Source organism: Lygodium microphyllum, chromosome 18, assembly GCF_053477565.2.
Source record: "Lygodium microphyllum isolate KBCC chromosome 18, Lygodium_microphyllum_v1.1.10, whole genome shotgun sequence".
In the NCBI taxonomy this organism is placed as follows: Eukaryota; Viridiplantae; Streptophyta; class Polypodiopsida; order Schizaeales; family Lygodiaceae; genus Lygodium; species Lygodium microphyllum.
This window is the reverse complement of record NC_141152.1, coordinates 134,150,610-134,164,953: the sequence shown is the minus strand read 5'-3', so window position 1 is coordinate 134,164,953 and position 14,344 is coordinate 134,150,610. Positions and strand designations below refer to the sequence as shown.

Sequence of the window (14,344 nt, the reverse complement as noted above, 5' to 3'; positions counted from 1 at the left end):
ATGTTAGTGTAACTAATACATGGGTGGCTAGGCATATGTGCCTTTACCCCCAACATGTTCAACCTATAGACCAAAATTAGTCAGGATAACATCGTGAAGGCCTTCTTGAAGGTCAAGAACAATTTAAATTTTAGGAGAGGTCATGGGATGAGGAGTATAAAATAGTTCAAGACTCAGGAACTAGTCATCCTAAAGTTGCTTAACTATCTTTCATATGCCGTGGTTTCCATCATCTTCATAGCATCTTTAGCCCATTGGAGTTCTTCTCTCTCCTTACCCCACAAACATGTTCTCTGCATGTTGATATAGTGTTGAACAATGCATGCAAAGTTCCCCCAAGGGTCAACACGACTCCCTATATCCTCCTTTAATAGCTCCATGCACCATGTACTCGAAGAGGGTCTACTCGAAATTTTTGGATTTTGCAACAATCCATGTTAGATGCCATTCCAAGCTTATAAGTTCCATTGCTTTGAGGGTTAAGATCATTGGCATGTAGTCAAATAAGAAGTACTAGTAGTCTCAATGAATATCCACTATTATAGGCATTCTCTTGATCTTGTGCAGTACTAACAGTCAAGGTGCACCCATTAACTTGGATGGCGCAAGGAGTTGTAGGTTGTGAGCTATGAGGTGATCAATTATGCCGATAAGGTCGAGCTTCTCCTCTACCTCTTTCTACCTAGGTCTATTGCTTTGTTCCCATACCACCATATATTGATGCTATTTGTATGTTTGCATCCGTCCCCTATGTATTCGAGACCAATCTGGTCCAAAGCTATTCGCGATTGGGTTGTGTGCATGTGTTGGCCCTACCACGGTTGTTTAGTCCATTTCATTTTACATAAAACTGTGGGTTTTTTTTTTTTTTTTTTTTTTGAGAGAGAGAGAGAGAGGGGGAGAAGAATGCATTGCATAGTAGGCTACGACTAGAGAAGGCTTCTTTCCCATCAATCTACGTCAACAGCGTCAACGCTAGCTCGATCGACCCGCTGCTCTGCCTAATAGGTGAACCAGCCAGCTTGTCATCATCGTCTAGCCCGCCTCAGTACTGCCCTACACCGTTTACCCCCCTGCTTGTGGCGATGCCTGCGTGCTCTTCGCTAGCACTGTTCATTCTGTCCCTTCCTTCCGCCCCTTCGATGCTGAGGTCGTTTTTGGATCCTCCTGGAAAGCGGCATTCTATATCGCCATCGCCGTCACCATCACGATCACGAGCATCGTTGTTGTCGTCGCTACTGATCAGTTCGTTCTTTACGTCTGGAATCTACAGGTGATTGTCGCGCGGTTGTCGATTTTAGGGCTAATGTTGGGTCCTTTTAGCGTATGCAAACTGTTATTATGGCGGTCACGTTTCTTTTTCTTTTTGTTTCGGTTCGAGCAGGTGCACAAGGAGAGGTGTTTCTCTCTTGCATTCATGGTTCTCCACGGCTTTCATGAACAGCGACACAGGAGCTATGCATTGTGAGGCTGCACGGCACATACTCTATCGGGATATTGCGATTAAGGCTCTTCTCTCTTGGATTTAGAAGAGCCTTAATCACACAGGATTGGATTTTTGCCATTAGGTACACAATGTAGATTGCATTTGTTGTTGGATACCTCCGCTTTTACACCCGTTGTTGAGTCAAGAGACAGTTAATTTCCAAGGTTGTTGATTGTTGAAACTGATCAACAGACAGGCAATTTCCAAGGTTTTTGATTTCAACAGTCCCTCTTGAGAATAATTTCACACCTAGCCTACAAGCAGATAAACAGAAAGTTATTCTCTGAGCACATTATATAAGGTTATCAACAGGGATGTTGATTTCTACAGTCTCCCTTGAATAACTCCACAATTAGATCTAAGAAGACTGATAAAATTTTTTAATCAAAGAGGATCGCAACTTCTGTGCACAAGTGGGATCAAGACACCCACAGAGGCAAAGATGTGAGCTTATGCGCAGACCTGCAAGGTCTATGGAGATCGAAGCTCTTCTTGAAGACATTTGGTGTTTCTTTCTCTCATTCTCATGCTTCGAACCATCTACATATGACCATAAGCTTCACTCTTGCTTCCTTCTGGCTACCATCCTCAGATTATGTACATAGGTGCAGTTTCTCACTTACAATGGCAAGAGCTGTTGTGCCAGTCAATACAGAGATGCAGGCCATTTCCAGGAAGATCTCTTCTCAGACCTGGATGCTTCTAGACTTGAAAGGACAATCCTTGATAATTGAGGTGGACAAGTATGCAATAATGCACCGAGTTGGAATTCATGCACGTGACCTTCGCATCCTGGATCCACTTTTGTCATATCCTTCAACTATCCTTGGTCGAGAGCGGGCAATTGTTCTAAACTTGGAGGTACATACTTTCTGTAGCCATCACTTGTCCATGTAGGAGCATCTGTATTTTGAGCATTCTGAAATTTAGACCACAGCCTTATGTGGCTTGTGTTTTTGATGTAGATAATTGTAGTTCCACGACTTCCTGGAGTGGGAAGATTGTTGCTTTGCTTTTTGATGTTTATGTGCAGTTTGGATCTTCTTGTTTGTTGAAGTCCTTGTGGGATTCCCTTTCACATTTCTACTTGTGAAATCATTAGAGTGCTTACAGTTTTAAATGTATTGTTTGTGCACATTGGGCTTTAGAGTCTCTGGATAATCCCTTATCCATTTTGGATCTATCAGTAGATACTTTTTCAAATTCCTTCTTTTGTCGAATGTTTTTTCCTTGTGAAGGGCTATTTGTTGTTGTTGAAGTATCTCTTTTGTTTCAAATCCTCAAGTACAAATTCATTAGGCACAGTTCCCCTGGAATGGCTTCTGCAGTTTTCTAACACATTATCAACATCCATTGTCCTTCCTTTGACAATGTATGGGCTTAGCACAACCTGCTTTTTCCAAGAACTCTCATTGTCCTTATGCACTTGACTGATTGTTTGACCAATATCCTCAAGCTTCTTTGCTCTCATATGTACAGGCCTTATTTTCTTCTTCTTAATGCCTTTGAACCTTTTTCTTCTTTCCAGTAGTTAGATGATATATTTCACCTTTACATGTTGAAAGGTTGTTCACATGACTCTAGCACACAACTCTAGTCTCAGTGTGTGGTGTGCGTGTGTGCACATGAGTACAACCAATGTTTGGACTTTTTTTTTGTTTGGGGGGGGGGGGGGGGGGGTTTCTTGCCTCAGTAGGTTTCTGACACTGATACTCTGTAATAACTGCAGCATATCAAGGCTATCATCACTGCAGAAGAGGTATTGTTGAAACATTATAACATTTTCTTCAATGGAGTTCAGAATGGCCATATCTCTAAGACCCATTGGTTTTGGAAATTAGGTGCTGTTGCGTGATCCAACAAATGAGAAGGTTGTGCCATTTGTGGAAGAGCTGTGCCGTCGGTTGTCTGCCAAAAAAGATCTGGATATGGACTGCAAAAGCAGTGCTGAAGGCAGCTTTGCAGAGCAAGGAAAGTCAAGATTGACTGCAAAAGCACAAGTAGATGCTGACGATGGTAGGTTAATTCATCTTCGTTGCTGCTAACCTATTATGCTTAATGAAGGTTTAGGAGTTGCATGTACTTGTGTTGCTGGATGTTGTTCATGGAACTATAATCATTTCATGCCATCTTCCTTTGGTTTGTTGTTCTAGAGCCACCATTTGAGTTCCGAGCTTTGGAGTTAGCTTTAGAAGCTGTTTGTAGTTTCCTGGATGCCCGAGCAACTGAGCTAGCAACTGTTACCCATCCAGCTCTTGATGAGCTTGTGGAAAAGGTAAAACGATTTCACCTCATACTGGACTATCGCAAGTTGTAGTCTTAATAGAGATGTTATTCACAGAAGTAAAGTTGAGTTGAATTTCAATGTATTAAAGCATGGAGGTTTTGCTTGAACATGTTGTTGTGTGTACCAAGGGAGCTTCAAATGCCTTAAAATACTTGTCAGAGGACGAGAAATGATAAGGGAATGTTTGGACATTCATAGGGGTTTGCATTAGTCTTTCATTCAGTCATGGATGCATTATCCTATCTGTTAGGAAGTGTCTAAGGATACTTGTTAGAAGTGGACTTTAAGGAGAGTAGAAATTGGAGCATTGAGCAGAAAATGGATTAGTATATAGAAAGCATTGCTATCCATGAATGTTTAGAAGATTTTTAGGACAATATCAACTAAGCAATGTGCTTTTTCACATGCTGACTTCTGATCCCACATGCAAGTGCACTCTCTTGTTTTCTAGGCTTAGTGCAGTAGGAGACCAACTACAAACATCCCCTCTTATATCTCGTGGATGGCCATGAATGCCTAAACACCCTATTTAGATCTTGTGAGCAGGCATGAATTTGTAAGGAGGCAAGATGGGGAAGAATTGAAGGCAATGGTGGGAAACTATTGTGAAAGATTTGCTCACACAAGGCTGAGGCGAGCATGGGCGTGCAGGAAAGGAGCAAAGTTGCTGAAGTTGCTGCCGATTTTTGCTGTTCAAGGAGGAGGAGGGCTGCGTTTTGAGCCTTCAACTGCAGATTTTACCTTTTCATTGCCTTTGGCGAGTGAAGGAGGAGCAGGATGAGCGGAGAAGAGCCCTAGCAGGCTATGTTTGCATAGTCAAATGGGGACTGGTTTTTGTGTTTTTATAGGCATTGCAAGTGACGATGTCTTTTGAGATCGACACAAAGTTTCAAGCGATCATGGATCGGAAGGTACCTATCCTACCGGCTTTTCCATTAGATGAAAAGCTCAATGGTGAGAATTACCACATCTGGCGCGTTATGCTTGCCATATTGGAGTCCTATGATTTGGCGGAGCTGGTGATAGAGGCTATCGACCATCCTTCATCGAGAGATGAATCCAAACTTTTTGTAGCAAACCATTTGGAGTTGGCAAAGGCTTAGGTGCATTGGGACAAACTGAATGCGTGCATTTGTTCGTTTCTCTTTCTTTCATGCACTATAGTCACGATTGCCCATATAGAGCACCTAGTAGTGGCTAGGGAGATATGGCTAGAGCTTGATCAAATGTACAATAGAATGACCATTATGAAATGTGTTTCTTTGGAGGTACAAATGAGGACCTTGAGCGTTAACAAATCATCTTCTATGCGGGAGTATGTGAACAAGCTAAGGTAGCCATAGATGCAAGTGCGGAACGTGGGGAAGGTGATCACTTCCAAAGACATGGCGATAACGCTCCTTTCGCAATTACCGCCTCGATTCAGTGCATTTTACTCGGAGGCAGATAGAGACTCTTCGTTGGGAGGGGTTGGTTCCTTACGGTTTGGAACCAGGAGGAGTAATTGAAAGGGTAGGAATGCTTCCAAATCGAGCACGAGACTTCAATAGATGGAGAGCGACGAGGAGAGATTTGGCCTTCTCGTTGGGCGCGTGATACACCATGATTTAGGGATAGAGGGGGCCCTTGAGGAGTGGCGGACGTAGGATGGTTCGTGGCATTCTCGAAGGAACCAAGCACATACCACGGAGCTTGTTTATACTTACTATTGTTTGATGAGTCTTGCCATATAGGATAGGGAGCTCACCTCTGTGAAGGAGGCTTTGCAGTCAGCATTGGAAGAAGGCTATGGAGTAGGAGTTGGATGCTATTAAGTGGAATGGCACTTGGAATCTTGTGCCTCGGGTCTTTCATATGAAGGTGATTGGTGTGAAATGGGTCTTTAAGACCAAATATCACAGTGATGGTACTTTGGATAAGCGCAAGGTGTGGCTCGTTTTGCAATGGGCTTTGCATAGCAGCTAGGGGTGGATTTCTATGACACCTTTGCACGTACAACTTGGATGGCTACCATTAGGGCTATTCTTGCCTTAGCCAGCTAAAGGAGATGGTTGATTTATCATGTTGATGTGAAGTCTGCCTTTCTCAATGGTGATTTGAAGGAGGAGATCTATGTTGAGCAACCTCCTAGCTTTTCCTCATTAGATGGACAAGGTGTATAGGTTGAAGAAGGCCCTTTATGGCCTCAAATAGACTCCACGTGCTTGGAACAAGAAAATAGACTCGTTCCTCCAAGGAAAGTTGGGGTATTGACGTTCCTCTTCTGATCCCCGATTGTATGTCCACACCTTAGTTGGAGGGCACACGTTCGTGCTTTATGTGGATGATCTTATTTTGACAGGTGGCCATGCCCAAAAGGTCAAGGAGACTAAAGCGACACTAGACGAGGTGTTCAAGATGATGGATATGGGCCGCCTCCATTTCTTTTTAGGCCATGAGATTTACCAAACTCCAAGGGGGATTTTCATCTCCTAGTAGCGGTATGTGCAGGAGCTTTTAGCCACGTTTGAGATGGAGGGATGTAATACCATTTCTACTCCTATGGAACCGAACTGGAAGACTACAACCCATGCAGATTCTTCTTTGGCAGATGCTACCTTTACAGGTAGTTGATTGGGTCCTTGATATGGCTCCTCAACACTCATGTTGACTTGTGTTTTGCTATAGGTTTGTTGACTGGGTTCATGAGTGAGCCCAAGTTGGTGCATTGGGAGGTTGCTCAACGGCTTTTGTGGTTTCTGAGGGGCACCCAATCTAGGGATCTATTATTGAGCAGGTGCAGATGGTTCAGATCTTGTGGTTACAGGTTGGAGTGATTTAGATTGGGTTGGAGATGTGGACCACATGAGGTCCACGGCAACTTATTGCTTTACCTTGGATGCTGGTGCTATTTCATGGAGCAATAAGAAGTAGCCCACGGTTGCCCTAACTTCTACCACATCTTTTGAGTGTCTAGTGATGCCCTAAAACCTTGATGTGCATCAAAGACAATGTGTGCTAAGATTGAATAACCTATTGTAGCTCTAAAGTTGATGTGCATCAAAGACAATGTGTGCTAAGATTGGATAACCTATTGTAGATCTAAAGTAAGGGTCTAGATTAAAAGAAGAGGAATCTAAATGTGAAGTGAAACTGGGAGGGAAGGGCGGGAAATGTGAAGGTGAATGGGGAGCACCAAACTCATACTCAAATGAAATGGAGGATGAAGGAATAAATTAGACTCCAACAAAAATGGATTTTACAAACCTACCCATGGGCTTGTTTGTAAAGAATTTGAACTTTCGGATGCTTCCTGGGTGGATGGGCTCTCCTCAATTGAGAGGTGGTGTGTCTCATCAATGGAATTGAGATGTACCTTGTGAAGAAGTATGAGACAAAGAAGAGTTGGGCTGTTGTGAACGATCCCTAAAAGAAAGGTTAGTAGATGGAGCATTGTCCTCCAAATCAAGACCATAATGCCTCAATAGAGCCTCCATTGAAGGAGTAGCTTGAGAAAGCATTGGAGGATCCAAAGACAGAGTTGTTTGAGCCATTGTGAATCGGTTACATGTTGTTCGTTATATTGCACAAAACCAAGCTCTCCATGGCAACCTTAGGTAACTCTTTAAAAGAGCACCAACTTTGATACCATGTGAAGATATGCGAGGGTTTGCACCGAGAAAACATAGAATGGATGGACACAACTAAAACACAATAACTTATATAGTAATGCAATAAACACAAAATGCAAAAACACAAACACAAACAGAGAAAGAAGAGAACTTTGAAGAATCAATGCTGTAAATGATGGAGAGAATGTACAAGATGCTCAAAGCTTGAGCTGTCCAACAATTGGTGGCTCTTGTGGGAGCGAGCTGAGGGAGTAGTTGGAGTATGGCATCCACTAGAGATGGATCCAGAGTTTCGTAACCACGAGTTGGAGCTGAAATAATGCTGAGAAGAGAAGGGCAGCAAGCTGGTAACCAAAATACAGTATTTTTGAGGCTGTATTTGGCTGAACGCAGCAGTGTACTACCTGAATTTGCCGGAATCTGATCACTCTGAGGCTGAGAACAACCAAGTGACAGCTGAATGAGGATGAGGTGATGCAAGGTGCCTTGTCAACATGAAAATGCAGGCTGGAAAACTAGTGTAGACAAGTCAATAGTTGACATCATCAGGGCTGGCTGAAAAATGCAGGCTGCTGGTGGAGAAAACAGGCAACAATTGTGCTGACATGGCAGATCTACAGCAAGTGCAAGCCTGTTTTGGGATCGCCAAGTGGCTGGCAGCAGCAGAAAACTGGTCTATAGGTGAGGGCTGCAGTCGACGGAGGCTGAACAGCTGATGAATGTGGGCTGCTGGCTGAAAACTGGGTGCCAACAGCAAGAGACATTGAGACAATAACGCCACCTTGAAGCCTATGATATTTAGGATACTCTTTGATAGAGCAGTGGCTCTGATACCATGTGAAGATATGCTAGGGTTTGAAAGGGAAAACACACATTGTACGAACATAATCAAAACACAATAACTTAGACAAAAACACAAAAACACAAAATAGAGAAGAAGATACTTTGATGAAATTGAATGAATGTTGCAAGTATATGAATGTATGTACACAATGCTCAATGGTAGATTTTTTGAACAGCTGATGGCTCCCATTGAAGTGGGCTGAGGGAGGTGTTGGAGTGTGCAATCCATTGGAGATGGATCTAGGGTCCTAAAACTGGCAACTAGAGTTGAGAGGAGCAATGGAGAAGTGGGCAGGCAGCAAAAACACAGCATGTAGTTGAGCGTTAGAGCAGTGTGTGTCCTCTGGGAGCTATCCAACAATAGGCCATTGACTAGGCCTCAAAATGCAGCTGTCCACAATCATAGTAACCAAAAAACCTGTTTTGCCTTGAAGAAATATGAAACTTCAAAACATATGAAATGTTTCAATTTTTTTTTCCATGAATTGGAATTTTTAAAAAGAATCTCTTAAAAACAGAACATGTATGCTGTTCTTTGTTGTTAGCTCATGTTTTTTCCACATCCTCCTTGTGCACACAATCACTCCTTCTTGTGCATCACTTGTTAACAGTGTACATATCATGGGTGTCAAGTATTTATTGTGGTTGCTAGGACCCACAGTTAGTATGTATTTCATCTTTATGATAGTGCCTTTTTAGTTAAACTATTGCATTTGTTACACTATAACTATTAGGTGTTGAGAAACCAAGTCATTCAATACATTTCTTCTTGTTCATTTCTTTGGTTTTGCATTGACAGCCCCAAAAAGGGCTGGGCGCCCACATTCTGGGGCACCACTCTAGTTAGTTTGTGTCTATAAATATGGCATTGACTTTCCTCATTCGATACTTTCACATTATCATTCTTCTCTCCTCTCTCCAACCTCCCCCCTATTGTTCACATCATGCAAGGAGGACATTCAATTCATGGTTCGTGCTTCACCTTGCTGTCAAGTGCTCTGATCCTCTTCATAACATATTGCATTTTTCCTTCAGGTGACATCATCTAGCTGCCCTCCATCTCATGGTTGCTTGTTGACCATCTTCTTCACGCAATTGGCTTCTCCAGCTGGCATCAGCTTTTCCTGGTTGCGTTTGTAGTTTGGCACCTTCCTCTCCACTTAGCAATAGTGATCTACGCCTTGTGACAGCCTCATAGGTTGCGTTTTGTAGTTTGGACCCTTTTTGGCATCGATGACGGCTTTGACAGGCACCTATTACACTTTATAGGCTGCGTTTTGTAGTCTTTGTCCTTTTTGTGGCTGCTTTTCAGCATTTGGTAGGCCACCTTGGTGATGACCACCCTTTGGAGTTCGTGTTTGTTGCTGATGATCTTCTTCCTGGATTTTGACAGCCCCTGAGGACTGTGTTTCACTCCCTTTACAGCTGGTTGTCCTTCACCATAATGTCCTCCTTGTGAGGTGTGAATGGTAGTAGAGAGGATGGAGAGAGGAGAGAAGATTGTGGAAGAGGGTGACAGAGTGTTAGAAGGAATGAATGTGTGGGATGAAGAATGAGGGAAGTTATGCCGTATTTATAGGCACGGACTATCTCAAGTGGTGTCTCACTCTCTCGAGTGGCGGCCATTGAAGTCTCTTGGGTGGTGCCTAGTAAGCCTTTTTGGGACTGTAAATGGAAACCAAAATAGGAATGAAGGTGAAGAAATTTATTGAATGACTTGGTTTCTCAACATACCCTATTGCTTGGAGGACTGTGTTTTGCTCCCTTCACAGAGCGAATTCCCTATAGATTCTGCCACCTGATTAGCTAGAATAGTGTAGTCATCTTCAAGCTTTTCCTCCATTGTATCAGCTTGATTCATCCGGCATGATTCAGTGTTCATCATCATCATTGTCTTTTGAGTTTTTGAGTTTTTCTTCATTCAATGTTTGCTGTACACTGTATGTTTCTTCACTCAATGTTTGCTGTACACTTTGTGTTTCTCCCCGCAAACCCTATTGTCTCTCTGATATGGTATGAGTGCATACCATCCCATCACTTTTCTTGACATGGTATCAGAGCTTACCTTTTCTTGATATTGGGTGACAAGTCATTTTATGTATTTATTTTAACCTATTTATAGGCTGGTCCTCCTCAAGCATTTTTTCGTCATTAGATGCTCATCCTATAGCATGATCGCTTCATGGTGGAGAGAGAGGGAGTGTACTGCATTCTGCTGGCTCACACCTGGCCCATGCCATTGTACTACTATTGAGCCTTGGTATATGGATTCTATTTCTCGAATCTATTCCTTCGAGTTCTTATGTTCTTTGTGTACATTGTAATTTCTATAAGTAGTCTCTCTTTGCTTCCATTGCTTCATTGTTTTCTGGCATAGTATTAGAGCAAGTGTCTCTCGGTTTAGTGCCGCTTGATGTGTTTGATTGCCATTTTCAGGTTTGTTCGCATGTAGACCGCTCCAAAGACTCGCATTTGCTGCTGAACTTATCCGGGCAGGTCTAGGTGGCAATGTTGACAATGGGTGACAATTTTCAGCCCTAGGCTGCCTATTATAGCTTGTGTTTTTGCTGCTATCTTTGTGGTTTTGCTGTCCAGCTTGTGTTTTTACCAGATCTACTATCCTTTTTGATTCAACAACTTACATTTTGCTGTTGTACAGTGGTTTTCAATTTTTTTCTGCAAGCTTGATCTTCCTTTGTCATCTCCAGCCTACATTTTCAGCAAGTTTGCATTTTCAAAACTGTTTTGCTTGAATAATTGAAGTTGTGGTAAATGGGTCTGCATCAAAAAGTGCGGATCGCTCTCAAACCTTGTCTTATTTCATCATCTTTTCATCTCACCGAAATGGCTCCTCCATGCTGCAACATTGATGATAAGCTCAAGGTACTTGACTATCGTACTTGGAGTGCTGTTATGAAAGCTTAGTTTGTACAGATGCGGCTTTGGTATGCCATTTTAGGCGTGATCTTGTGTTCCTAGTAGTGACACCTATGAGTTTTGATGATATGACCTCTTTGCTGCTTGAGCATGATGCTTCTTTGTGTTTGTAGGGGGAGGTTCTGGTGGCATGCAGGAGGCTTTTGCAACTTTCTAAGAGGGGTGACCAATAGTAGAAGAAAAGTCAGTGCTACCATTGTGGTGAGAAGGGGCATCTTCGAAAGGATTGTAAGAAACTAGTGGCACAATAGAAGGAGAAGGAGACAAAGAAGAAGAAGAAGGGTAAATATTCCTTTGATAAGTCGTTATCCTTTTTAGATTCAAACTTTGACTTGGGCCATGCAGTGAAGATGAAGGTGGTGAAGGCCTCCTCTGCAACTTTCTAGCCCTAGCGGTGCTGGCATTTCTTAGGACTCTTTAGTGATAGAGGGGAGTGTGAGAGGATGGTGGTGTTAGAAGTGGTGCAATGATGGAAGCATAGACAAGTGCTGAAATAAACTGCTGAACACATGATAGAAGGGAAAGAAAACAAAAGAACATTGCAAAGGAAGAGAACTCAGGATGTGCTCGGGAAATGGAATCCATATACCAAACACAAGACAATCGCATACAAGAGCGAGTCATTGGCCGTGTGGGTACTAGCACCAGCTCTTCTCTCCAACAAGAAGTTCACTTGAAGAATGATGATGATTGAGAAGGAGGAGGAGCCCCACAATAAATAGGCATGAAACATGCCTAAAATTGCAGCTGGTCGACTAGCAATACATGCTAGCCGATTGGCATAAACTACCACAAATGCCACACAAATAAATCACAATAAATGCCTAAAATAAGAACGAGTGTGCCCACCCCTAACTGGCATGCATTGACTCACACATGAGTTGACAATCCTACCAATAGGTAGTGGTGGTGGGGTCTTTGGGCCTCATCTATATGTAGTTGTAGTGGACCCAAGTAGCGGCTCTCTAGAACATCAATTAAGTTTGGTAGATTGAAATCCTAGAGCTTGTTTGCCTTTTAGGTTGATGATGGGATGTTTGATAGCGAGTGTTCTTTGCTCCTAGTTTGATCTCACATGAGGGGACACTTTGGCAATTTGGCCAAAGGTGGGGAATCCATGGTCATGACGTGCTTTCTAGGAGCTATTTAGTGACAAGCCTCAAGATTCAACTATTTCTACTTTTTGTGGTTAGGGATTGGTGTGATCGACATTGATATCAATGTCTTTCCAAGGCACCTTGGTGGTGGCTTGATCATCCATTACTCGTGTATCCATGGTATATTTGTTGTCATTGTTTTATGTACTACAATGATTCCTTTGTCATGGTATATTTTATTGTATTGATTATGCAATACTTGAGAGAGGGTGTTTGCAATGTACATATCTTGGGTACTAGAGAGCATCCATAGTTAGCGTCCATTTCATTTTTAAGTTTAGCTACACCCTTGGATAGAGGATCCATCTCTCTTGGGGGAGATTCTCCATGTAGGTTGGTTTATTTATGGGAGACCGATTTGCTTTTGAGGAGTTATCACAGGAGATTTAGAGATAGAGACTACAAGGTCTTAGAGGCTCCAAAGTTGTCATCTTGAAGACTTAGATAGTTCTCCTCTCCAAAGGGGAAATCCTACTTTGGGTTTTTGCAACTAGTAGAGAGAGGATTTTCATGGTCATGGTGGATGATGATGGTTGGCTTCAAAGAGGGACTTGGATTAGGCAAAGTTCATAGTTTGCTCTAGACAAAGAATTCGATTAGTGGCACACTGTGAGAGGAGATGATACATTGATGTGGACCCAATTACTTGCTTATCAATGGATGGAGGCACTGGGCCTATTAGAGGTCTCTACATGTAGGATCCATGAGAATGGATTTGAAGAGATCCATTCCTTGATAGATCCTGTGATGTAGCTTTCTTTAGTTACATCACCAGGTTGGGGAGGAGGATACATATGAGTAGAACTAGTGTAGAGCCAACAACCACTCATCATTGGCACAACATGGTATCCCATATTCCTTCTTGGAAAACATTTGGAGGAGGCTAGATAATAGCTTTAGGCCTAGGAAGATCCCTCTCTTTCTATGGCTAGGAGTTCATAGAAGGTTGGTAGTTGGTACATGGCTCAGCTAGGCAGGGCCCCAACGGCATGCATGAGATGTGGAGAGCTAGAGGAGCCTCATAGGTAGTTTCTTTGGCATTGTCCAAGAGTTGAAGAGGTATGGAGGAGAGCCCTCAAGATGGTCTTTCATGGCACAACAAAGACTATGGTAGGAACCTGGGGAACAGTAGCTTGGGCATAGTTACTTGGAACAGGGAACGGGAACGGGACCCCTTGGAATGGGGGGAACGACATATGTCTTAAGTGTCCCAAATATGTCTTACATGACCAAGTTGCTCCAAAGAATGACCCTCTAATTGCCCCAATACCCCTCAATGCTCCAAATTGACCCGAATGTCCCAAAAATGGCTCGATTATCCCCATAGCTTCAAATTGCTCTGAATTGCCCCAATTATTCTAGTTTCCCTTGAAATTAGACAATATAAATGGATGACTACCTTGGAATTGAGAATAGGCTGAAATTTGATTGTGATTTGCAAGAGTTCATAATGCATCAAATTTGAACTTTGCATGACTCTTGATTGGCTTGTGGCTTGTTTTGACACTTTGAATATTCAATGAGAGAGAGAGATTAATTACGAAAAAAAGAGAGAGAGAGAGATTAGTGTGTGCACATTAGGCACTGGAGATGGGTGAACATGTGGTAGGAGTGTGATACAAGCAAAAAGAAAAAAGGTGGAAAAATGTGAATTTTTGGTCAACAAGCCTGGAACAGGCGTTCCAAACAGGGAACGGCAAGGAACGATAGGGAATGGCCTTGGGAACGTTCCCTGGCCGTTTCACCTCCTCCAAGGGTTTGGAATGCGTTAAACCGTTCCTATAGGCCAGAACGGCCGTTCCCTGTTTCTATGAGCTTGGGTCATAGATGGAGGCCCATCATGCAAATATGAGGATTTTGAGCGAGCTACTCTTTTCACGTCATTGGCCCAAGTTTGAGTAGGATTCCCAGATTACTTGTAGGCATAGTCTAACTTGTCTCACAAACAAAGACCCATCATGCATATATGAGGATTTTTAGGGGATTCAAGAGCCACTATTTTCTCATCACTGGCCAACATTTG

The 14,344-nt window shown here is 42.8% G+C and overlaps 1 protein-coding gene across 4 annotated transcripts in view; it reads left to right on the top strand.

Annotated features, from left to right (window-relative positions):
- The first annotated feature begins 909 nt into the window (after positions 1–909).
- The window catches only part of LOC148021404 (magnesium transporter MRS2-I-like), a 28,582-nt gene continuing 15,147 nt past the window's right edge, over positions 910–14,344 (top strand). For all 4 annotated transcript variants that reach the window (XR_015694716.1, XM_087699264.1, XM_087699262.1 and 1 more), the window contains exons 1-5: positions 910–1,273; positions 1,385–2,347; positions 3,216–3,245; positions 3,328–3,502; positions 3,640–3,761. Coding sequence is in view for 3 of the 4 variants with exons in the window: in XM_087699264.1 (XP_087555390.1) it covers positions 2,033–2,347; positions 3,216–3,245; positions 3,328–3,502; positions 3,640–3,761 (642 nt within the window). In the remaining variant the exon portion in view is untranslated. The remainder of the gene's footprint in view (positions 1,274–1,384; positions 2,348–3,215; positions 3,246–3,327; positions 3,503–3,639; positions 3,762–14,344) is intronic.